The following is a 25,000-nucleotide window of genomic DNA, read 5'->3' as shown; positions in this document are numbered from 1 at the left end:
GACGTTCGAAGTATTGTCAAACAAAATGGAGGCTAGCTCACCCCTCCCTCCTCCTCATCCCGTCCCCTTCCCCTCTCATGCTTCTGCACACTAACCCCCCAACCCCCACCCCCAAATCCTTCTTGTGGGTTATTGGCTGGAACACTGTTTGTTATGTTTGGTGGTGCAGGTTGGCATCTGTTTTTGTTGCTGTTTGTGGAGCCTGGGCTGTCTACAGAGACATTTTTTACAGTGTGTTCAGGGGACAGGCAGCTAGCAGATAGTGAGGAGATGTTTTTTACAGTGTGTTCAGGGGACAGGCAGCTAGCAGATAGTGAGGAGATGTTTTTTACAGTGTGTTCAGGGGACAGGCAGCTAGCAGATAGTGAGGAGATGTTTGATGTATGTGCCAAAAAATGTTGTAGCCTAAAAAAAAACGTGACATCGCTTAGAGCTCCTTTAAAGAACGAGGCACATTTATTGGATCCGGCATGAAGACATTCAGTTATTGTCATTTTTTTCTGTTTAAGGGGTGAAAAGCAAAAAAATTTCCCAACGTCATTGTGAAAAGTTAAAGTGCGGGAGCCTTCGCCACAGAAAAAAAGTGAAGACCAAGGTGCAAAACCATTACGTTTTCCGATACGATTGGGCATCGAGAACAGTTTCCAACCTGGAATCCTTTTTGAAAGATTGCGATTCCAATGGAAACGTTTGGGAACATTTGTTTTGGTTTCGGCAGCGCCCGCCGTACTTCCGGGCGCTTGTTGTGTCGCAGCAGCTGAGCACAGTAAGCGGGGCTCTAAAGTCTGTTTTATGCTTCTGCGTCAACTCCACGCCGTCGTGACCCTTTCAGAGTTCTGCGTCGGGGCTGCTCTGCATCGCGGTGCATTTCACCGCCATAACGCTAGGGGTCGCCTGTGTCTGTGTCGCTCACCACTGAAACGGTACTCAGAACGGCAAACTCCATAGACTGTCGTGCTAAAATATTAATCTTATTTGTTTGGCCTTTTCTTGCTTAGATTTTGTAAATAAAAGTATCAAGAAATACACCCAGTAAAATCCATTGACCTAGTTACTGTAACAGAAAATAAGTGTGAGGTTATTTGCGAGGTGTCTGCCAGCCAGTTTATGTCGTGTTAGCAAGCTAACGTTAGCACAACTGCCCACAAAGTACTGCTAGCTGGCGAAGTGCTAATTTCAAAACGTTACTGACATATATAGACACTTTATAAACGGATAACCGCGTCATCGTAACCAAAATGTGTCTGAGTTTTTCTGCAAAGCTGAACACTGATCAGTGAACTAGCACGTTGCTACTCCCCACAGAAGGCTGCTTGAAACACCGACTATCAACACAGGACCAGTCGACCAATCGACGCAAAGTTACAAATCTTTGGAGGTGCAGGGCGAGCTACGGCGGAGGGCTCGGAGATGGGTTCGGGGCGACGCAGAGGGGTCTGCGGGGGTACGCCGTCGATTCGACGCAGAAGCATAAAACAGGCTTAACCTTTGGCTTTATTTTACGTTGAAAAAGCCACGGGAAAAACCACCTCTTGTCTGTGAAATTAGCATGTGAGCCGTTTCAACGCCACCCCTCAAATAATCGGCATCGAAAGGAAGAATCAGTCAATCAATTGTTAAAATCAAAACGATGCCGAACCCTAACGGGGAGAAACAAATAATGTTTGGATCCCGTTTGACTTGAGCCGTGAATTACACATATGATGTTCGTCAGTTTAAAAGAAAATCTTCCAAGTCTAGACAGTCGTAAAACTGTTGAAGTTTCAGACTGTAAAAATACATAATTAGAAAGATTCCTCGCCCCAATAAGTGACGTCTCTCTGGTGACATTTACACCGCTACGTTTTGGTTTTTAAGTGTTTGAGTTTTGAGCCAAAAGTGATCTCCGTGCACACAAATGTTTTTAGCTCCAGTAGAAGAACTAATCTCTGTTTAAACTAACACGCCCAAACCAAAATATCTCATAAACATCCTGGTTTACTGGGCATGAACAGGAGGCAGCGTGGAGACTCCGCCCACTGCTGGTAGTTGCCATGGTAACGTTAATAGCCTTAGTCTCAGAGAACGAGATGTCGTGACCGATAAGACCCAATCAGAAGGAGAAACGTTGGCGTCAGTGTCAGTGTTGCCAAAGGTCTCCGGTTTTAGGGGCTCGGACACGCCAGAGCAGGGGGAATGAGAGGGGGAACGCCAGAGCAGGGGGAATGAGAGGGGGGAACACCAGAGCAGGGGGAATGAGAGGGGGGAACGCCAGAGCAGGGGGAATGAGAGAGGAAACACCAGAGCAGGGGGGAATGAGAGGGGGAAACGCCAGAGCAGGGGGAATGAGAGGGGGGAATGAGAGGGGGAAACGCCAGAGCAGGGGGAATGAGAGGGGGGAATGCCAGAGCAGGGGGGGAATGAGAGGGGGGAATGAAAGGGGGAAACGCCAGAGCAGGGGGAATGAGAGGGGGGAACACCAGAGCAGGGGGGAATGAGAGGGGGAAACGCCAGAGCAGGGGGAATGAGAGAGGAAACACCAGAGCAGGGGGAATGAGAGGGGGGAACGCCAGAGCAGGGGGAATGAGAGAGGAAACACCAGAGCAGGGGGAATGAGAGGGGGAAACGCTGGATAAAATACATCAGGTAAGAGAACGTTACATGTGTTTCGGTACAGAGCTAAGCTAGCTAGCTAGCTAGCGAGAGACGTATTTCACTGAGCGGTTTCACACTAAACTAAGTGGTGCTACGACAAACCTACGACAGACTGAGACTTTCTTCACTCGCTGAATTATCTTTTAAACTGACGAACATCATTACGTGTATTTCACGGCTCAATTAACACTGGATAAAATATATATATATATATATATATATATATATATATATATATATATATATATATATATATATATATATATTTGTCTCTCCCCGTTCACTGTCGTACATATTCTTTCCAAAATGAGGTCCCAAGGGGAGGAGCTTCGCCTCTCTTTAGGAGGAGTCTTCGTGAGAGATGGTCAGTTAGGAGCAGGACTTTAAATAAGGGACTGTCAGTCAGCAGCACGGCGATGAGTAAGGGACCTTCAGTCAATAATATCAGAGTTTAAAGCTGTATAACAGAGACAAAACTATCAAAATACGAAAAACAAAAGAAAAAACAGGTTATATTCCGGAAGCAACGTTTTGTTCAGAGTAATGTGTTGTTAAGCGTTGAGTTTTTAGTTCCAAACTATTCCCCCCCCCTCCCCTCGGAGACTAGCGGGACACAACAGCTGCCTTTTGATTATATATACACACACACTTTGTTTTGTTTTTAAAATCGGGGTTTTTTCCTTTGTTTGTTTTTCCTAAAAAAAAAGACACTATCCGTTCTCTTCTCCAGCTGTCCCTCAGCGCCACGTTGGCTCTCAAATCCAGAACTTTACAGAGTCTCCAGACAGAATCAGACGGAGGTGAAGCTGCGACAGTCCTGCCAAGCGTCGTGTGGGCGCTATCCATCCATCTAACGACTCATTACACCTCCGTGAACAGCCCAGTCACACTCCTCTTCCACCTGGTGGCTGACTCCGTCCGTCCGTCCGCCAGTCTACCGACCAATCCGTCAGCTCATCACACCGACCAATCAGCTGACTCTTTCGCTGACAGCAGTCCGTGACTCTACGGTTTCCTCCCGGCTGGGACAGGGGACAGCGGACTGCGGTACGATGTCTCTGAGCTCCCGGCCCTCGCCTGCTGCGTCTGGCTCTGCCCGGAGCCTCGTCCCAGGAACAAGCCCGACTCCAGGGGGCGCGGGCGCCATGGCGCTGGGAGGCCTCGAGTTGCTGTTCGACCCTCTTTCTCCGCTTAAAACCTCTCTGCTTCCCGACGCCGCCTCCCCTCTCCCCTCCGCCCTGACGCCTTCCACGCCGACCTCTCGGCCCGGCGGCAGGCTTCCCCGGCCGGGACGCGTGGTGCTCAGATCTTGGGGCTGTTCGCTCTGGTTTGGCTGCACGGCAACCAGGTTGGTCCTGGTTGTTAGGCTGGGAGACGGTCGGTGCGACGAGAGGTGCTGCACGTTAACGTGGGGCCTGCTGAGCTGAGGGAGGGGCTGGGGACGGGACTGCGTTTGGACCCGCTGAAAGTGTGGGTGCGGTTGTGCTTGGGACTGCTGCGGCCTCGGCTGAGAGACAGACTGTCTGGGTTGTGGTCTGTATTGAGTCTGGAGTTGGTGTTGCTGAGACGGGTGTCTCATCTGGGGTTGGGGCTGCAGGTGAGGTTGGACTGCGGCCCTGGACAGGGGCTGAGTCGGAGTTTGGGCTGTGTTTCTGGGCTGTAATTGAGTCGATGTCTGCGCTGCGTTCCTGGATTGGGGTTGAGGCTGCGTTTGGGCGGGGGATCTGGACTGTGGCTGAGTCGGTGTTTGCACTGGGATTCTGTATTGGGATTGAGGCGGAGTTTGGGCTGCGGTTCTGGGCTGCAGTTGAGTCTGAAGTTGCGCTGCGGTCCTGGCCTGGGGTTGGAGTTGAGGCTGCAGTGACTGTCGCGGCTGTGGTTGAGATTGTTGTTTGAGCTGGGCTTGGTGTTGAGACGGGTACCTGGGCTGTGTTTGAGGTTGGAGTACAGCGGGAGGCTGGGTTTGCGGATGTGAATGCCTTGCTTGGGGCGGATGAACGTGCAGGATGGATGTGGACTGAGGTGGAGCATGCTGAGCCTGAAGCTGGGTTTGGTGCGGGGTTAGGGAGTGAACAGGCTGCGATTGGGGTTTTTGCGGGGAGGCTTGGGTGTGACTGTGGGTTTGGGGTGGTGGTGGTGGTGGGGGTTGTTGGGAACGCGGCTGGGGCAAGACATGCCTGGTAGGAGAGGGCTGGGACGCTGGGTATCGAGGCTTGGCTTGGGGCTGGCTGGGAGACTGTGGATGCTGCTGGGAACGGGGCTGGGGCTGGTGGCGTGGTGGAGGGGGAGGATGCCGAGGTTCAGAGGCGGACTGGGATAGCGGTTTGGGTGGAGCTTGCTGGGTGTGCTGAGGTTGTTGGGCGGTGAGCTGAGGCACAGTCTGGGGCTTGACGTCTGGTCTGGACTGGCTGGGTGGTGCCGGGTGTCCAGAGGCCGCAGCAGGAGGAGGAGGAGGAGGCAGATCCAACGGTGAGGCAGAGGAATGTTGGTGGCGATGATGGCGGTGGTGGTGGTGATGGTGGTGGTGTTTGTGAGGCGGCCGCTCCTTCCTTTTGTGGCTTTTTGACGGGCTAATGCTACTGCTGCTGCTGCTGCTACTTCTTCCTCCCTCTCCTCCCTTATCTCCGACATCTTCCCCTACGTCCTGTCCTCTGCTTCTTCCGTCTCCAGCTGCTATTCCCGATTTCTCCTTGTGCTTCCGGCCTTTATGCGTCTTGTGTCCATGCGGTTGGCTTTCGTCTGAAGCAGTTGGCTGCTTCTGCGTTTGTGACTGGCTCTTCTCAGACGGGGCGGGCTGAGGCTCTGAGGTCGGAGCTTCCTCCCCTTTACCTGCCTCCGCCTCTACGGTCACCCGTCTTTCGGTCTCGGTTGTCGTAGCGGCCGGGGTCGGAACAATCTCCCTCTCCTCCACTGTCTCTCTCGTTTTGCGTTTTTTGATCGGTAGGGCTGTTTCCTGGACAAGGAGTTTGGCAGACGACTCCTTGGCTGCTCTCCGTTTGGCTTCGGCGGCTAAGATGGCCGCCGCGGCGTAGCTCGCAGCCGTTGAGCTGCCGGAGGTCGATGGCGTGGAGGTGGGTGCCATGGCAACCGGGGACGCTGCAGAGACCGAGGCTGGTTTCCTGCCCCGTTTCTTGGGGGTCGTCTGAGGTGGGGCTGGAAGTTCCTGTTCTGATTTCCTCTTTCTCCCGGGACGGGACTTGGGCACCAGAAGAGGAGACGCCACCTGCAGGGATCAACAAGTAGCATTAGCATCAACGTGTTTTACAGCATTTTAACCCTTATGTTGTCTTCGCGTCGGCCATGCAACTTTTTGTTTTTCTGGGTCAACATTTTAAAGTGCTCATATTATGCTCATGTTCAGGTTCATAATTGTATTTTGAGGTTGTATCAGAATAGGTTTACATGGTTTAGTTTTCAGAAAACACAATATTTTTGTTGTACTGCTCATTGCTGCAGCTCCTCTTTTCACCCTGTGTTCAGGTCTCTGTTTTAGCTACAGAGTGAGACCTCTCACTGCTGGAACATCTTTGTTGGGAGTCGCACATGCTCAGTAGCTAGGTAAGGACTACTAGCCAGTCAGAAGCAGAGTATGAGGGCGTGTCCTGACAGTAGCTAGGTAAGGACTACTAGCCAGTCAGAAGCAGAGTATGAGGGCGTGTCCTGACAGTAGCTAGGTAAGGACTACTAGCCAGTCAGAAGCAGAGTATGAGGGCGTGCCCTGACAGTACCTAGGTAAGGACTACTAGCCAGTCAGAAGCAGAGTATGAGGGCGTGCCCTGACAGTACCTAGGTAAGGACTACTAGCCAGTCAGAAGCAGAGTATGAGGGCGTGCCATGCTAGCAGCTAGGCGAGCATTATAACGTGTGTTCCAAAGTGACCACGTTTGTCTCTGAAGTAAAGGCTGGACTACAATAGAGCTGTTTGGAGCAGTTTGTGAACAGTGTTTTCTGTTGGAGATGGTAAGTCCCTTTGGGGGGGACTTTGGGCTTTTTCACTTTGTAAACCTATAACGTGAACAAAAAAAGATATATAACACAATAAAGGAAAGGGGAAAAGCCAAAAAGCATAATATGAGCACTTTAAAATCTGTTTATTTATAAGATATATATAAAATAATAACATTTAAACCGTAAGAAGCTTTTGTTGCTTTTCCCGGTGTTTTTTTTACATTTGTTCTTTTTTTTAACCACGTTTTTGAAGCTTTTTTTGAGGTTTTGTCACTTTTTCGGAGTTCTTTGTCGATTTTTTTCTGCGCTTTTGACGTTTTTGTTCTTGTTTTTTCCGACATATGTCACTTTTTTCAACGTTCTTTTCTTCAAATGTTATGAAATTGAATAAAACACCCACAGTCAATATAAGTAGTAGTGTGAGGCGGTGTGAGAGTCCCGTACAGGAAACAGGAAACATGACTGCCTCTATCTCTGCCACAAGAACGTTTTAAAACCCCAAACACAAGCTGTGAACTGGCCGGGAGTTTGGGGAACAGCTGACTGTTTCCTCACTCCCTCCGTCTCTTTTCTTTCTCTCTTTCTCCGGGAAATGAAGCTGCCTTCAAGTGTGGTTGGAAACGTTAATATCTATAAACGATCTGACGGAAAACAGTAACAACTTTGAAGTATAAAGTCTACATCGGGGGTTAAAGTACACAACAGGACGTCACACAAGCGGCTGTTGGTCTGAACACGTTGGTCTGAACACGCCCTGAGTCCTGGTCCTGGCCGCCCACCACCAAATATTCACCGTTGATTAGTATCGAAGCTTCGGAGAACAGACTGATCGTACCTTTGCGGCAGTGGAGGTGGTGCCGGTGGAGGACTCTGCCTTGCCAAAGGGCATCTTGACCAGCAGTTTGCCCGGAGTTTTCTCAACCACACGTTTCATGGCCACGCCCTCTGTAGCCTGCCGCATCTTCCCACTGCCTACACACACACACATGCAGATGCACGCACACACGCACACACACACACACACACGCAGATGCACGCACACACACACACGCACACACACACATTTGCACACACCCACACGCAGATGCATGCACGCACACACACACACACGCAGATGCACGCACGCACACACACACACACACACACACGCACACACACACACATTTGCACACACCCACACGCAGATGCATGCACGCACACACACACCCACACGCAGATGCATGCACGCACACACACGCACGCACACACACACACACAAATTTGCACACACCCACACGCAGATGCACGCACGCGCAAGCAGACACACCCACACACACATACACACACACACAAGCACATGCACGCACACACACACACGCACACCCAAAAGTGCGCGTGCACACAAGCACACACGCACGATAAAAACGGAGAAAACAAGAAACACTTATGAACTCTGCTGTTGAGATCAATGAAATAACTTCAGTGTAATATTATAAATGTCAGTGCCTGAGTACCTTTGGGCCGCCCCCGGCCTCGCCCCGAGGGTTTCACCACCTTGGCTTTCTTGGGGGGGCGCTTCTCGCGGCGGGAGGGGCTTCCGCGTCCGGTGACCGTGAAATCAAAGTCGTTAGGGTCGGTGGTCGTGTCGCCGACCTTCTGAAAGTAGGCGATGAGCTCCACCTTGGATCGAAACGCTTTTCCCTCCGAGCTGAACAATAAGACAGAAGCAGCAACAGATAATAATAATAATAATAATAATAATAATAATAATAATAATAATGATATCGTAAGAATGATCTTTATTTAAAAAATCCACATTACAAAGTGCTTCACAAAACAGCAAAATAAAACATGGTTCTAAAGGGTTGTACTTAGTGTCTTCATTAATCAGAGGTGTGTTTTGGGCGTAACATGCAATCAACCAATCAGAGATCATCTCCCATTCCCTTTAAAAGCCAGGCGCGTTTGGACCTTGGAGCATTGCTGTTATGATGGAGGATTTGCACCGTAATATTTGTATTTGTAATCTTCTGCATGTGTGTGTGCTGCTGTGCGTCCCTGTGTGTGTAACAAGCATAGTGTGCACGTGCTGTGCACGAGCCTAGGAGCATTTTACTAATGCTCTGTTAAAATAACAATGAAATGCTGCGTTATTGACTTTAGACCAGGTTTTTGTTGGTCAATGGTGCCATCACTTCCCACTGCCTCAAGATAGCAATACGCCCAGAATGCACCTGAACACACCTCCCTGTAAGACCAGCACGCCCAGAATGCACCTGAACACACCTCCCTGTAAGACCAGCACGCCCAGAATGCACCTGAACACACCTCCCTGTAAGACCAGCACGCCCAGAATGCACCTGAACACACCTCCCTGTAAGACCAGCATGGGCCACAGATGGCTGCAGGTGCATTTGCTGTTTAAACGACGTGGGCGCTGGACGGGAAACTGACAACTGGGTCGGTCTTAAACTAGCAAAGACACTTGCGTCGGGCTTTGCGCTGCGCCGGGTGCAAAATAGGGGCCAGAGACTATTAGGTAGGGATGTCCCCTGTCCGATTTAAAAAGTATGGAATTTGCCGATACAGGGTCCCGATCTGATTTGCCTCGATAATAGAGCTGCACACTGTTTCTTTCTTTCCTACTACACAATTTTCTGCCAGCGTCAGGGCTGGGACGATATGCTTTTGTCCCGATACATGGGCCTGACTCGATTTGTATTTTTCATTTATGGCGATTCTAGAAATATTGAGTATTGCAATTCTCTTTTTCCTTATTTAAAGTGCTCATATTATGCTCATCTTCAGGTTCATAATTGTATTTAGAGGTTATATCAGAATAAGTTTACATGGTTTAAATTTCAAAAAACACCATATTTTTGTTGTACTGCTCATTGCTGCAGCTCCTCTTTTCACCCTGTGTTCAGGTCTCTGTTTTAGCTACAGAGTGAGACCTCTCACTGCTGGAACATCTTTGTTGGCAGTCGCACATGCTCAGTAGCTAGGTAAGGACTACATGCTCAGTAGCTAGGTAAGGACTACATGCTCAGTAGCTAGGTAAGGACTACACGCTCAGTAGCTAGGTAAGGACTACATGCTCAGTAGCTAGGTAAGGACTACACGCTCAGTAGCTAGGTAAGGACTACATGAGCTAGCTAGCTGTTTCTCCAACTTCAGTAGAACAAGGCAGGATTAGCTGGGTGACTTCTTCTAAACGAGGGCACACTTCCACCTTTGTGTTGAATATCTGCAGAACAGTGACATGGAAGTAGTTCTTTTGGAGATTATGGTGAACTAGTGTGTGTTGTAGCAGTGTTTTGCCATTGAGAACGAGCTAGCATGCTAACGGTTAGCCCCCTAGGCCCCTCGTCTCAGCTAGTGACGTAGAAAGCCGTGCAGATGTTGACCAGCTGACCCGGAGACTGAAGGCAGGACACATTCAGAAACCGTATCTCACTCAGAACACCATGGATGGTTTTTTTCAAAGTGTGTATGCGTGTGGAAGCACCAGAGACACAAAATAACTCCCCAAATCCCAGAAAAAGAGATTTCTTCATAATATGGGCACTTTAACAAAAACTAAAAGTTAAATAAGACACTTCGAGAGACAATATATCATGAGACATTTCCAAAAACTGATAGTTTTCTAAGAAGAATGAACATCACATGTCAGTCAGTCAGCCTGACATTTATCATTTATTTACTTTGTAAAGAAGAACAACAGAGAAGTCAGCTGGTCCAGTCAGCTACAAACTATAGAAATAAAATGATCAATAATCCGTTTCATTTCTATGTTACAAACTGTTTTAGACGGAGGCTCATCGAGGAGGAGCGAGACTGAAGAGAGGGAGCGCCCAGCGGCGTTAGAACAAAGCCGAGAATCAGAGAAATAAACCGTTGTTTTCGTGGATTCATCACTAGAAATCTAACTGTAGCAAGCATCTCAATATCACTAACGTTATCCACATTCATATTTACACAAAATAAATTACATCCAGCTACAAAAAGCCTGGATGTCCGAAGTTAGAACGGAAGTTCAAAGAGTCTGCAGATGATACACCGTCTCGTCTCATTGGTGTGAACTGGCAGCTTTCAGAACGCTGCAGACCGACGCGTTGCAAGAAGTTTCAACTCATATTGTCTAGGGATGCACTGAATCCAGATTTTTGGGGTTCTGCTGAATCCTGAACCCCCTGGTTGAGGTTCTGCTGAGTCCTCGTCCCGTCCTCAGTCCATGAACACAGTCAACACATTAATGAAGTAAACAGTGACTGTCCTTCCTTTGCCGTACCTGAAGTTGCTGCATTCTGGCTGCTGTCTGTAGATTCCTTCATGCTCAGCTCGTATTCTTCCAGATGTTTCATACCAGATGTTGTAACAGCGGTGATGTTGTGTATTGTTTAGGGTCCTCGCCACCACCAGACTAATCAGCATTGCAGATTGAACATGTAGCTGGACTTGAATGGCCTTCTTTTGACTGAAAGTACTGCCAAACAACACTTGTTCTGCTCACCAGTTCCATTTCCACTTCCTCTCAGCCTGCTGCATTGAAGCTCCACCTACGTAAACACCTTCCTGTAATCAACGGCGCCGTCATCACGGCGACCAGCGTAGCGCGGAGTGACAGCGTAGGGTTCAGCAGAAACCCAACCCCGTCAAAAAGCATGCAAATGTGTGTGTGTGTGTGTGTGTGTGTGTGTGTGTGAGTATGTGTGTGTGTGTGTGTATGTGTGTGTGTGTGTGTGTGTGTGTGTGTGAGTATGTGTGTGTGTGTGTGTGAGTATGTGTGTGTGTGTGTATATGTATGTGTGTGTGTGTGTGTGAGTGTGAGTGAGTATGTACGTGTGTATGTGTGTGTGTGTGTGTGTGTGTGTGTGTGAGTGAGTATGTATGTGTGTATGTGTGTGGTGTGTGTGTGTGTGTGTGTGTGTGTGAGTGAGTGTATGTGTGTATGATGTGACCGAGCCCGACCCGAACCCCAACATCATTTCTAAATATCTGTCCGAACCCGGCCGGGTATCCATCTCTAGTGAAATGAATGAGTGAGTGAAAATGTCTCATCGTGAATGTTCTGAGTCTTTAACACGTCATGACCAGAGCTGAGGTTTGACTTACTTGATCAAATAGACGTCAAACTTCCCCGCCGAGCGTCCGGACTTCCTCTGTTTGAGTTTGCGGGTCCAGCCTTCGGGTAGCGACGGGTCGTCGTACAGCGGCCCGCGGTCCCGGATGACGGAGCGCCGCTGCCTGGGAGAACCTGCCGACTCGCTGCCGGCCGCCGACTCCGAGCCCGGCTCCGAGGGGCCCGCCACCGCCAGCTCCGACGCCTGCAGGAAGGAAGGGACATGAAAGTGGCGTCATCTCCTGAAACACGCTTATTTCATCTGATCATATTGTGTATAAATATATATATATATAGAGAGAGAGAGAGAGAGATGTTCCAGTATCGGTATCGGCTCCGATACTGCCTAAAACGCTGGTATCGGTATCCGGAAGTACTGGAGTTAATGCACCGATCCGATACCACGTAATAAAGTATTTTATTTATGTTCTTTCTCCGTTATAACTGACTGTCAAACTGCAGAATAACAGAAAGTTCTGGTTCACAAAGAGTTTAACCTGAGCCAGACAGACAACAGAGAGAGAAATAATATCACATCCATACAGGGATAGTAGTATACAGCTGTTATACATCATATCATCTATACAGAGATAGTAGTATACAGCTGTTATACATCATATCATCTATACAGAGATAGTAGTATACAGCTGTTATACATCATATCATCCATACAGGGATAGTAGTATACAGCTGTTATACATCATATCATCTATACAGAGATAGTAGTATACAGCTGTTATACATCATATCATCCATACAGGGATAGTAGTATACAGCTGTTATACATCATATCATCTATACAGAGATAGTAGTATACAGCTGTTATACATCATATCATCCATACAGGGATAGTAGTATACAGCTGTTATACATCATATCATCCATACAGGGATAGTAGTATACAGCTGTTATACATCATATCATCTATACAGGGATAGTAGTATACAGCTGTTATACATCATATCATCCATACAGAGATAGTAGTATACAGCTGTTATACATCATATCATCCATACAGAGATAGTAGTATACAGCTGTTATACATCATATCATCCATACAGAGATAGTAGTATACAGCTGTTATACATCATATCATCCATACAGAGATAGTAGTATACAGCTGTTATACATCATATCATCTATACAGAGATAGTAGTATACAGCTGTTATACATCATATCATCTATACAGAGATAGTAGTATACAGCTGTTATACATCATATCATCTATACAGAGATAGTAGTATACAGCTGTTATACATCATATCATCTATACAGAGATAGTAGTATACAGCTGTTATACATCATGTCATCCATACAGGGATAGTAGTATACAGCTGTTATACATCATATCATCTATACAGGGATAGTAGTATACAGCTGTTATACATCATGTCATCCATACAGGGATAGTAGTATACAGCTGTTATACATCATATCATCTATACAGAGATAGTAGTATACAGCTGTTATACATCATAAAATATATGACACACTGGTATCAGAATCGGTATTGGGAAGCAAAAAATGGTATCGGATCTCTCTCTCTCTCTCTCTCTATATATATATATATATATATATATATATATAGGCTACATATTAGGGGTAGAATGGTACACAGAAGTCACGGTTCGGTACAATGGAGGGAAAAGCAAAATAAAATGCAGAAGACAATTTTTTTGTATTGTGCTCAGGCTGTCCACTGAGCTAGCTGTAGCAGCTTGACGTGTATAAAGTAAGATGTAAACAGTAAACAATAAGTACCCCACATCATCTCCAGACTCCATCTGGAACTTGTAAACAAAATAAGACCATCAGCTAGCAGTGTGATATGGGAGACCAGCGCTGCTCTCAGATGTGAATGCACAGAGCAGGGGTGTTAAAAGAGCAGCTTCGGTTACACAGAGCAGTTGACGAGTTTTGGTGTTAGCTTCACACGCTAACGGTGAAGCTAACAGCTAACGGCGGAGCTAACAGCTAATAGCAGAGCTAACAGCTAACGGCGGAGCTAACAGCTAATAGCGGAGCTAAGAGCTAACGGCGGAGGTAACAGCTAATAGCGGAGCTAAGAGCTAACGGCGGAGGTAACAGCTAATAGCGGAGCTAAGAGCTAACGGCGGAGCTAACAGCTAATAGCGGAGCTAAGAGCTAACGGCGGAGCTAAGAGCTAATAGCGGAGCTAACAGTTAATACCGGAGCAAACAGCGACGCAAACGGGCCTGGAGGCCATTTGTGGTCGAGGTAAGAAGGGCTACAGCTACGTCCGTGTTTGTACGTGCTAGTTTGCTTCGTGTGGACTCACTGGACCGACTGACTCGACATGTAGGCGGAGCTCGGGAGCTTCAGAGCTAAGGCGGGGCTACAGATTAGGTGTCCCTAAGAAACGAGTATGTAACAGTAGTTCCGCAGTACATTAATTAATTTGCATGCGAGTTTTATTTATTTTTATTCCGTGTATTCTCCGTGTAAATTCATGTACCGAACCGAGACGCCCGTACAGTTTTGGTTCAATACGAATACATGTACCGTTCCACTCCTAAAATATAGGCCTATATATTATTTATATCTCTTTCTTTGAATTCCTTAGGTTCCCCTAAGAGTTGGGCGCCCGGTTGCTCAGTTGGTAGAGCGCGCGCCCATATCAAGAGGTTTATTCCTGGACGCGGAGGCCAGGGTTCGAATCCGACATGTGGCCCTTTCCTGCATCTCAACCCCCTCTCTCTCCTCTTTCATGTCTAAGCTGTCCTGTCAAATAAAGGCCTAAAATACCACACACTCAAAAACATCCGATGAAACTGATTTCCTTCCATACTGAACACAGTTATTACATCGCCTCTTCCTGTTCTGGCTGACCTTTGACTCCTGTTTTTGCAAAGAAAAAGAAAAAGGTAATTTCACGGAATTATTCTGTTATGTTTTAAAGACTTTTCCTGTATTTGTTTTCCTCATGTGGTGAAGTGTAGGCGACATTAGTCTCTCTGACTTCTAAGGCCGGCTTCCCACAGCCTGCGTGGCGTGAGCGTGTCAGCTGCGTGGCGTGAGCGTGTCGGCTGCGTGGCGTGAGCGTGTCGGATGCGTGGCGTGAGCGTGTCGGCTGCGTGGCGTGAGCGTGTCGGCTGCGTGGCGTGAGCGTGTCGGCTGCGTGGCGTGAGCGTGTCGGCTGCGTGGCGTGAGCGTGTCGGCTGCGTGGCGTGAGCGTGTCAGCTGTGCGCGGCGTGTCGGATGCGTGGCGTGAGCGTGTCGGCTGCGTGGCGTGAGCGTGTCGGCTGCGTGGCGTGAGCGTGTCAGCTGCTTGGCGTCAGCGTGTCAGCTGCGTGGCGTGAGCGTGTCAAGCTGCGTGGCGTGAGCGTGTCAGCTGCGTGGCGTGTCCGTTTTTATTTCAGCTCCCATGGTAACAGGTTAGAGCGTGCACACTGCCTGCGTGACACGCACGTCTCAGACGCAGCTCGAGCTGCGCTGAAAACGCATGCATGCTAGAAATAGAACCAACGCCTATTTTTCACGCGACACGCAAGCGTGTTGGAAGCGTTTCCAGGCAACATAGAATAGGAAAAGATGTTTATATGTCATTTAGACACAAATACATTTAATAAATGACATGTTGATGTTTGAAAGTCTCGAGGTTTTGACATAAATGAAGATATAAATGTCATTTAAAAAAATAAATAATAATTATCGATTTTCTAATATTGCAGAAGGAAATATTCTGGAGCCTATTTTGTCGTCAACACTGCTGACGTTGTTGTTGCTGTAATCAGATCTGTTTATGTTTATGTTTATGGGAAACATCCATGTGTCCAGACAAGGCTAACAGCAGCAGCAGCAGCAGCGCTGCGTCAGACACCTTTCTGGTGTGTAAAGACATAGAAAACGCCACGCAGCCGCCACGCCACGCTCACGCCACGCCACGCTCACGCCACGCAGCCGCCACGCCACGCTCACGCCACGCAGCCAGCGTGCAGGAGGCCTAACGCGAAACGTCACCATCAGCCACACAACGTGTTCTGTACAGAATAAGCCTTTAAATCAGACAAATGGCAATTAAAAGTTGATATAAAACGTCATCGTGCTGAGTCGATTCTGAACCAATCGGCTGTTAGATCGGCTGAGAGCCACGCGTTTTCCCATCATGCCCCTGGGTCCGCCTGGGTCTTGCAGTCGGTGGAGAGCAACTGCGGCGCCCGGCTCTCAAACCTGCGGCCGCCTTGATCTCGCGAGGTTACCGTCGCCCACGTGTGCATGACGTCAGAGCGAGTCGGGGTTCGAGTCGGACACAAATCTACCCAGCATGCATTGGGCGGCGATGGATTCCGCGCAGGTCTGACAGCGTGTCCTTACCTGGGTCGGTGGCTCGGCGCCCGCCTGTGGCTGCAGCACGGCGGCGGTGGGCTCCACCCCTCGGTCGGCATGGCGCCGACGAGCCTTCTTGGTCTTACTGTGGGACCGGTCTCTCTCCCTGGGGGGGGGCTGGGGGTCCACGGCTCCCTCCTCACCCTCCTCTCTGTGGGAAAACAGATGACATCATGCCCGTTAACATTACATCACTGTCAACCAGACGCACGAATCACGTGAAATCAAACGAAAACGTCGTCCGAACTGAACACTTGACAGCGACAGAGATACGGGACCTGTGACTAGGGTTACACGATATTGACAAAATGTGATATTGCGATATCAATATTAATTTAGATATTTTCAAACATATGTAAAATTACAAAAGTTATAGGAAAACGCATCAAAATAGATTCATAACAACACAAGGTTTATTTCAACTGACGGTCATATTGGACTGGTCCAACATGAATAAATAAATAAGGACCATGTCTACAGATCAGGACATGTTCTACTGGTTGGACAGTATAAAACTAGCCTGACCAGCCTGACCCACATGGGTCTGGGAGCTCCCCATTGGCTGGGCTCAATCTGAGGGGCGGGATCAACGGTTGTCTTTCAGATTCCCTCTGCACCAATAGGATAGCGCTCCAACCAATCAGAGCAACGCTAGCTGATGGATTACACTTTAAACTCTGAACACGTCTTCCTTTTTTAAGAATGACTTCAGGGCCGTTCTTTGTTCTTTCCTCAAAGAAAAGCTGAACTCCAAGTCTTCCAGAGACAGCTGTAGCAGCAGCCATAAGCCCCGCCCACCCACTCTATACACGATGTGATTGGCCTGACCAGAGTTTGGTTTTTCCAGCTCGCGAGCCAACGGAGAGTTGCTAGACGACCCTGCTGCAGATTACATTTTCTGCTGCTAGGGGGGGGTCTAGATTTCTAGACTATGGGAGAACTGGTTGGACAGTATAACATAAATAAATAAAGAGAACAGGACACAACTTTTCTTTCGCTTCTCTGATTTGTTCCGTTTTGTTGTCTCTATCTATTTCTACACTTACGCAGTCACTCTGTCGAAATTTGCACGCACGTGGTACGCTCCATAGGTAGAGCTTAGATCGGGCCCAAAATATCGAGCCCGGCCCGACACATTAACTGTAACTATGAGCCCGAGCCCGATTTAAACCCGACAATGATTGACACCCTGACATTACCGTGGCCTGTTATAACTGACGTTCTCAACTACAATTCAGAGTTGTTTGAACTGCAGAAATCTCTTTTGGAGAAGTAACAAAAGAGGACACTGAAGGCTGACTGTCATCTTTTCTGCCACGGCGAGCCTGCTTCACGTGTCTGTTCATCGTCCCCGTGTTTTTTTGCTGTCATAGGCGAGCAGCGTGCCGCACTTAATGCACTCGACAAAGCCGACATATATGTCGTCACTGCCCACGACTTGTTTAAAATGGTTCCACACCTCCGACCTTCCTCCAAACTTGGTCAAAGGTAGGCTAAATCTCCCGTTTTTATTTTTTTCTTTACATCTTCAAGCTCCATGTTGCACTTAAGCTACCCAACAGCCTACAGCCCAGCAGGCTGTGATGCGTGTGAGTGGAGGAGACAGCTTTCTCCCCACCCAGTTAGACTAATGAAGTAATGATTAAAAAACACAAATGCTCGGCCCAGGGATGGTGGGGGAAATATCGTGCGTAGTGTGTGTAGTGTGTGTGTAGTGTGTGTAGTGTGTGTGTAGTGTGTAGTGTGTGTGTAGTGTGTGCGTAGTGTGTGTAGTGTGTGTGTAGTGTGTGTGTAGTGTGTGTGTAGTGTGTGTGTAGTGTGTGTAGTGTGTGTAGTGTGTGTAGTGTGTGTGTAGTGTGTGTAGTGTGTGTGTAGTGTGTGTAGTGTGTGTGTAGTGTGTGTGTAGTGTGTGTAGTGTGTGTGTAGTGTGTGTAGTGTAGTGTGTGTGTAGTGTGTGTGTAGTGTGTGTAGTGTAGTGTGTGTGTGCAGTGTGTGTGTGTGTGTAGTGTGTGTAGTGTAGTGTAGTGTGTGTGTGTGTAGTGTGTGTAGTGTGTGTGTGAGTGTGTGTGTAGTGTGTGTGTAGTGTGTGTAGTGTAGTGTGTAGTGTAGTGTGTGTAGTGTGTGTGTAGTGTGTGTAGTGTGTGTAGTGTGTGTGTAGTGTGTGTAGTGTGTGCGTAGTGTGTGTGTAGTGTGTGTGTAGTGTGTGTAGTGTGTGCGTAGTGTGTGTAGTGTGTGCGTAGTGTGTGTAGTGTGTGCGTAGTGTGTGCGTAGTGTGTGCGTAGTAGTGTGTGTGTAGTGTGTGTAGTGTGTGTGTGTAGTGTGTGTGTAGTGTGTGCAGTAGTGTGTGTAGTGTGTGCATAGTGTGTGCGTAGTGTGTGTGTAGTGTAGTGTGTGTGTGTAGTGTGTGTGTAGTGTGTGTGTAGTGTGTGTAGTGTGCGTAGTGTGTGTGTGTAGTGTGTGTGTAGTGTGTGTAGTGTGTGTGTAGTGTGTGTAGTGTGTGCGTAGTGTAGTGTGTGTGTAGTGTGTGTGTGTGTAGTGTGTGTAGTGTAGTGTGTGTGTAGTGTGTGTAGTGTGTGTGTAGTGTGTGTGTAGTGTGTGTGTGTAGTGTGTGTAGTGTAGTGTGTGTGTAGTGTGTGTGTAGTGTGTGTGTAGTGTGTGTGTAGTGTGTGTGTAGTGTGTGTAGTGCAGTGTGTGTGTAGTGTGCGTAGTGTGCGTTGTGTGTGTAGTGTGTGCGTAGTGTGTGTGTAGTGTGTGCGTAGTGTGTGTAGTGTGTGCGTAGTGTGTGTAGTGTGTGTAGTGTGTGTGTAGTATGCGTAGTGTGTAGTGTGTGCGAAGGGTGCGTAGTGTGTGCATAGTGTGTGTGTAGTGTGTGCATAGTGTGTGTGTAGTGTGTGCATAGTGTGTGCATAGTGTGCGTTGTGTGTGTGTAGTGTGTGTAGTGTGCGTAGTGTGCGTAGTGTGTGTAGTGTGTGCATAGTGTGCGTTGTGTGTGTGTAGTGTGTGTAGTGTGCGTAGTGTGCGTAGTGTGTGTAGTGTGCGTTGTGTGTGTAGTGTGTGCGTAGTGTGTGTAGTGTGTGCGTAGTGTGTGTAGTGTGCGTTGTGTGTGTAGTGTGTGCGTAGTGTGTGTAGTGTGTGCGTAGTGTGTGTAGTGTGTGCGTTGTGTGTGTAGTGTGCGTAGTGTGCGTTGTGTGTGTAGTGTGCGTTGTGTGTGTAGTGTGCGTTGTGTGTGTAGTGTGCGTAGTGTGCGTTGTGTGTGTAGTGTGCGTTGTGTGTGTAGTGTGTGCGTTGTGTGTGTAGTGTGTGTAGTGTGTGCGTTGTGTGTGTAGTGTGCGTTGTGTGTGTAGTGTGCGTAGTGTGCGTTGTGTGTGTAGTGTGTGTAGTGTGCGTAGTGTGCGTTGTGTGTGTAGTGTGTGTGGTGTGTGTAGTGTGCGTAGTGTGTGTGTAGTGTGTAGTGTGTGCGTAGTGTGTGCAGTGTGTGCGTAGTGTGCGTTGTGTGTGTAGTGTGCGTTGTGTGTGTAGTGTGCGTAGTGTGCGTTGTGTGTGTAGTGTGTGTGTAGTGTGTGCAGTGTGTGTAGTGTGCGTAGTGTGTGCGTAATGTGTGTAGTGTGTGTAGTGTGTGTAGTGTGTGCAGTGTGTAGTGTGTGGTGTGTGTAGTATGTGCGTAGTGTGTGTGTAGTGTGTAGTGTGTGCGTAGTGTGTGCAGTGTGTGCGTAGTGTGTGCAGTGTGTGCGTAGTGTGTGCATAGTGTGTGTAGTGTGTGTGTAGTGTGTAGTGTGTGTAGTGTGTGTGTGTGTGTGTGTGTGTGTGTCTGTGTGTAGTGTGTAGTGTGTGCGTAGTGTGTGTGTAGAGTGTAGTGTGTGCGTAGTGTGTGCAGTGTGTGCGTAGTGTGTGCAGTGTGTGCGTAGTGTGTGCATAGTGTGTGTAGTGTGTGCTTAGTGTGCGTAGTGTCTGTAGTGTGTGTAGTGTGTGTGTGTGTGTGTGTGTGTGTCTGTGTCTGTGTGTGTCTGTGTGTGTGTGTAGTGTGTGTGTAGTGTGTGCGTAGTGTGTGTGTAGTGTGTGTAGTGTGTGCAGTGTGTGCGTGTGTGTGTCTGTGTGTGTGCATAGTGTGTGCGTAGTGTGTGCTTAGTGTGCGTAGTGTCTGTAGTGTGTGTAGTGTGTGTGTGTGTGTGTGTGTGTGTCTGTGTCTGTGTGTGTCTGTGTGTGCTGTGTGTGTGTGTCTGTGTGTAGTGTGTAGTGTGTGCATAGTGTGCGTAGTGTGTGCATAGTGTGCGTAGTGTGTGCATAGTGTGCGTAGTGTCTGTAGTGTGTGCGTAGTGTGTGCATAGTGTGTGTAGTGTGTGCGTAGTGTGTGCGTAGTGTGTGTGTAGTGTGTGCATAGTGTGTGCGTAGTGTGTGCGTAGTGTGTGTAGTGTGTGCGTAGTGTGTGCATAGTGTATTGTAGTGTGTGCGTGTGTGTGTGTGTGTAGTGTGTGCATAGTGTGTGTGTAGTGTGTGTGTAGTGTGTGCGTAGTGTGTGTGTAGTGTGTGTGGTGTGTAGTGTGTAGTGTGTGCATAGTGTGTGTAGTGTATGCATAGTGTGTGTAGTGTGTGCATAGTGTGTGTGTAGTGTGTGTAGTGTGTGTAGTGTGTGCGTAGTGTGTGCGTAGTGTGTGTAGTGTGTGTGTAGTGTGTATAGTGTAGTGTGTGTAGTGTGTGCGTAGTGTGTGTGTAGTGTGTGTAGTGTGTGTGTGTAGTGTGCATAGTGTGTGTGTAGTGTGTGTAGTGTGTGTGTAGTGTGTGCATAGTGTGTGTGTGTAGTGTGTGTAGTGTGTGCATAGTGTGTTTAGTGTGTGTGTGTGTGTAGTGTGTGCATAGTGTGTGTGTAGTGTGTGTGTAGTGTGTGTATAGTGTGTGTGTAGTGTGTGTGTGTGTGTGTAGTGTGTGTGTAGTGTGTGTGTAGTGTGTGTAGTGTGTGTGTAGTGTGCATAGTGTGTGTGTAGTGTGTGTAGTGTGTGTGTGTAGTGTGTGTATAGTGTGTGTGTAGTGTGTGTAGTGTGTGTATAGTGTGTGTGTAGTGTGTGTGTGTAGTGTGCATAGTGTGTGTGTAGTGTGTGTGTAGTGTGTGTATAGTGTGTGTGTAGTGTGCATAGTGTAGTGTGTAGTGTGTGTAGTGTGTGTATAGTGTGTGTGTAGTGTGTATAGTGTGTGTAGTGTGTGTAGTGTGTGTGTAGTGTGTGTGTAGTGTGTGTGTAGTGTGTGTATAGTGTGTGTGTAGTGTGTGTGTAGTGTGTGCATGTGTGTAGTGTGTGCGTAGTGTGTGTGTAGTGTGTGTATAGTGTGTGTGTAGTGTGTGAGTGTGGTGTAGTGTGTGATAGTGTCGTGTAGTGTGTAGTGTAGTGTGTGTAGTGTGTGTATGTGTAGTGTGTGTGTAGTGTGTGTATAGTGTGTGTGTAGTGTGTATGTAGTGTGTATAGTGTGTGTGTAGTGTGTGTGTAGTGTGTGTAGTGTGTGTGTAGTGTGCATAGTGTGTGTGTAGTGTGTGTATGTGTGTGTGTGTGTAGTGTATAGTGTGTGTGTAGTGTGTGTAGTGTGTGTGTAGCGACTGAGCCCCAATGCTCCGCTACACTAACGGCAGCATCCTCCCTTCACCACATTAAAGACTAATATAAGGAGCCTATTTTGTTTAGTCCTGGTTGCTTTGGGGTCAGCTGTAGTGACCCAGGCTCAGATCAGGTCCCTGATCTGAGCCTGGGACCTGAGCCTGGGACCTGAGCCTGGGTCAGCTGTAGTGACCCAGGCTCAGATCAGGGACCTGAGCCTGGGTCAGCTGTAGTGACCCAGGCTCAGGTCCCTGATCTGAGCCTGGGTCACTACAGCTGACCCAGGCTCAGGTCCCTGATCTGAGCCTGGGACCTGAGCCTGGGACCTGAGCCTGGGTCAGCTGTAGTGACCCAGGCTCAGATCAGGTCCCTGATCTGAGCCTGGGACCTGAGCCTGGGACCTGAGCCTGGGTCAGCTGTAGTGACCCAGGCTCAGGTCCATTATATATTTGGGATTATTTTGAATGTCATCAATGTCGTCAATGTTTTCCTTCTCATAGGCTAAATACAAGTTTTCCCTCCATAAAAGTGTATCAGAATGCAGGAAATTAGTCTTTGATGCTCAAAATAACCCTGGGGGAGGACACCCAGACCCCCCCACTTTGATATGACCCGCCAAAAAAAAGGCCCATTTTGAGCCAGGAAAAAAATATATTTTTATATGATTTATATAGTACAGTATACCCACTACAATACATTCGACTACACCACTGATTACACGTTAAGTCCCTCAACGAAAGTACATTGTGTGTCTCCGTTCTCTTCGGGAAACAACAAACTTCGAGCTAGCGAGCTACACGCTGAAAATGTCAAGTTTTGAAGAACATTAGGACGATCTAACAAGGCAGACCTGCTCGGTTCTTTCAGGGAATGATTGTAAAGATGTATAAAGAATATGTTTAGGGCATTTCCTCTCTAACTGGGAGGTTTTGGGACTGATTGGTGGGATTGCTGTGGACGAAGTCCACACGGAGACACACTGGTAAGAGATAATGAGGTTTAACCATGTATCAGATCATTTTAATAGCGTATTTTCCGGACTATAAGTCGCATCAGTCAACAAATGCGTCATGAAGAGGAAAAAAACATATATAAGTCGCACTGGACTATAAGTCACATTTATTTAAAAATTTATTTCACAAAATCCAAGACCAAGAACAGACATTTAATCTGGAAAGGAGAGTTATTAAACTCCCCAACAGCCCCCAAAACAAGGGGCTGAATACGGTAGGTGTCCTCTACGTTAACGTAACACATTAACAGTTATTAAACTACCCAACAGCCCCCAGAACAAGGGGCTGAATACGGTAGGTGTCCTCTATGTTAACGTAACGTAACTGCACTGTTGACGAGCCTCTCCCAGCAGCACGTTGTTCCAGCACCCATCTGTGGACTCCTTCCTCCAGCTCTGGCCATCTGGATTTCAGCGCGACTAGCTTTCTTTGTTTTCTTCATTGCAGTAAGACTAACCTTTTCTCCAGTCCCTCACAAGTTTCTCTCTCACTCCAAACTCTCCTTCTGCTGCTCGATGACCGTTTCCGGCTGCGTGTTTTACTACCTGCAGTCTCCTGCAGCTTCTTTTCTTTCTCCGTTGTCTTTAGGAGCAGCATATAGTCCTCACAAGCCTAGAGCGCCTCTCGCGGCTGTAGACGGTAATGTTTTCAGCATGAAATAACATTTAAAGACATGTTACATTATATATATATGTTGATATATAAGTCGCACCTGACTATAAGTCGCAGGACGAACCAAAGCATGAAAAAAAGTGACTTACAGTCCAGAAAATACGGTAGCTCACGGTTAGGGTTGGGCATCGAGAATCGTTTCTTTATTGGAATCGTTTGGAGGATTTGGTTTCACATCTGATCTCGGGTTCCACGTTTAACATGCGTAAGTTTGGGTTTCCGTAGCGGCCAGGCGCTTGTTGTGTTGCAGCCTTGGAGCCCAGTAAGCAGAGCTCTAGTGTGGCGTTATTTTACGTTGAAAAAGCTGTAAAACTGCAACCCTCCATTGACTCAAAATCAAAATCAATCTTTCCTCTTATTTGTGAAATAAATATAAATAAATTTGTGCACCGATTACAACTTTCTAGGCCGATGCCGATTTTCTAACCTCGTTACAGCACACAAATATTTATTTTCTATCTTTTCTTTAATAGAAAATGTTACATTTTGCAGAGAACATTTTTTAAATAGATAATTGATCGCTATAAAATACAACTATAGAAATGACTCCTGGTGGGAAATGAACACACATCTAAAGAGCAACGTTATGGAAGAACCATTTCCTTCTTTTCACGTCCAATATCCAACTAAACAAATGTGATATATTTAGCAAACTAAACTTCTGTATGTATGAAAACAGGGAAAACAGGGAAAACAGGTAATGGCAATAAAATAATATAAAAATAACAAATAAAAATGCCGTAATGCAGTATAAAGATATTTCTCAAAACACACACACAGGCCTGTTTGAACGTCAACAGTAACGTTACCTAAACAGCGTGTAGTTCCTGTGTCATTGTGCATAAATGTGAACACTACCGTTGCTGCCAACGGGCTTGTCTGCTAACGTTAGCTAGCAGCGGTTAGCTCGGAACAATCCAACAAAAACTAAACTCTTTAAAGATTACTATGTTTTTATGTTGGTTTTAAGCGGTATGCACCCCCACTAACCTGGAAAGAGTTTTAAACGGTAACGTTAATACAGCGTGTCGGCGTCTCTTTTCTTTTTGTCTCCTACAGCGGCCAGCCGGGCGTCAGAGGCAGAGGGACCACACAGCGTTTGCTAACGTTAGCTTCTTGTCTCATCTGGGGTCTGATAAACTCATCAAAGTCAGTGCGCCCAACGGTATTTTCCGATAAACTGTAGCTGTCATATTTCACGGGACCCGCGTGAGTGCGGTTTCCATGTTCCAGTTTTTCAGCCTCGGAGGGGAGAGAGAGCGGCTGACTGTTCGAGCCGTGTATAATTCCGACTTTATGACATTTCATGAACAGCTGATTGAGCGGCAGTGCGCCGCTGCGACATGCATACAGCGGAAACCCTGCATGAGCACGTGTGGTGTTGCGCGATGAAAATCATGCGGCGCCCGAGTGCATTTGACCGGCATAAAATCGGCATATGTCAGTCTGTGTAGTGTGTGTAGTGTGTGTGTAGTGTGTGTGTGCGTAGTGTGTGTAGTGTGTGTAGTGTGTGTGTGCGTAGTGTGTGTAGTGTGTGTGTAGTGTGTGTGTGCGTAGTGTGTGTAGTGTGCGCATAGTGTGTGTGTGCGTAGTGTGTGTAGTGTGCGTAGTGTGTGTAGTGTGTGTAGTGTGTGTAGTGTGTGTAGTGTGTGTGTAGTGTGTAGTGTGCGTAGTGTGTGTAGTGTGCGCATAGTGTGTGTGTGCG

General features: G+C 47.6%; 1 protein-coding gene across 1 annotated transcript in view; it reads right to left on the bottom strand.

The window, feature by feature from the left end:
* Nucleotides 1-2,292: 2,292 nt before the first annotated feature.
* mecp2 (methyl CpG binding protein 2) overlaps nucleotides 2,293-25,000 on the bottom strand; it is a 26,464-nt gene continuing 3,756 nt past the window's right edge. The window contains exons 2-6 of the mRNA XM_078254113.1: nucleotides 16,020-16,182; nucleotides 11,677-11,888; nucleotides 8,076-8,269; nucleotides 7,418-7,554; nucleotides 2,293-5,857 (exon numbers count right to left, since the gene is read on the bottom strand). Of these exons, the coding sequence (XP_078110239.1) occupies nucleotides 3,605-5,857; nucleotides 7,418-7,554; nucleotides 8,076-8,269; nucleotides 11,677-11,888; nucleotides 16,020-16,182 (2,959 nt within the window). The 3' untranslated portion in view covers nucleotides 2,293-3,604. The remainder of the gene's footprint in view (nucleotides 5,858-7,417; nucleotides 7,555-8,075; nucleotides 8,270-11,676; nucleotides 11,889-16,019; nucleotides 16,183-25,000) is intronic.

This window comes from Sander vitreus, chromosome 7, assembly GCF_031162955.1.
Source record: "Sander vitreus isolate 19-12246 chromosome 7, sanVit1, whole genome shotgun sequence".
NCBI lineage: Eukaryota > Metazoa > Chordata > Actinopteri > Perciformes > Percidae > Sander > Sander vitreus.
Note: the sequence above shows the minus strand (reverse complement) of the source record. Positions and strands in the feature narration are given on the sequence as shown.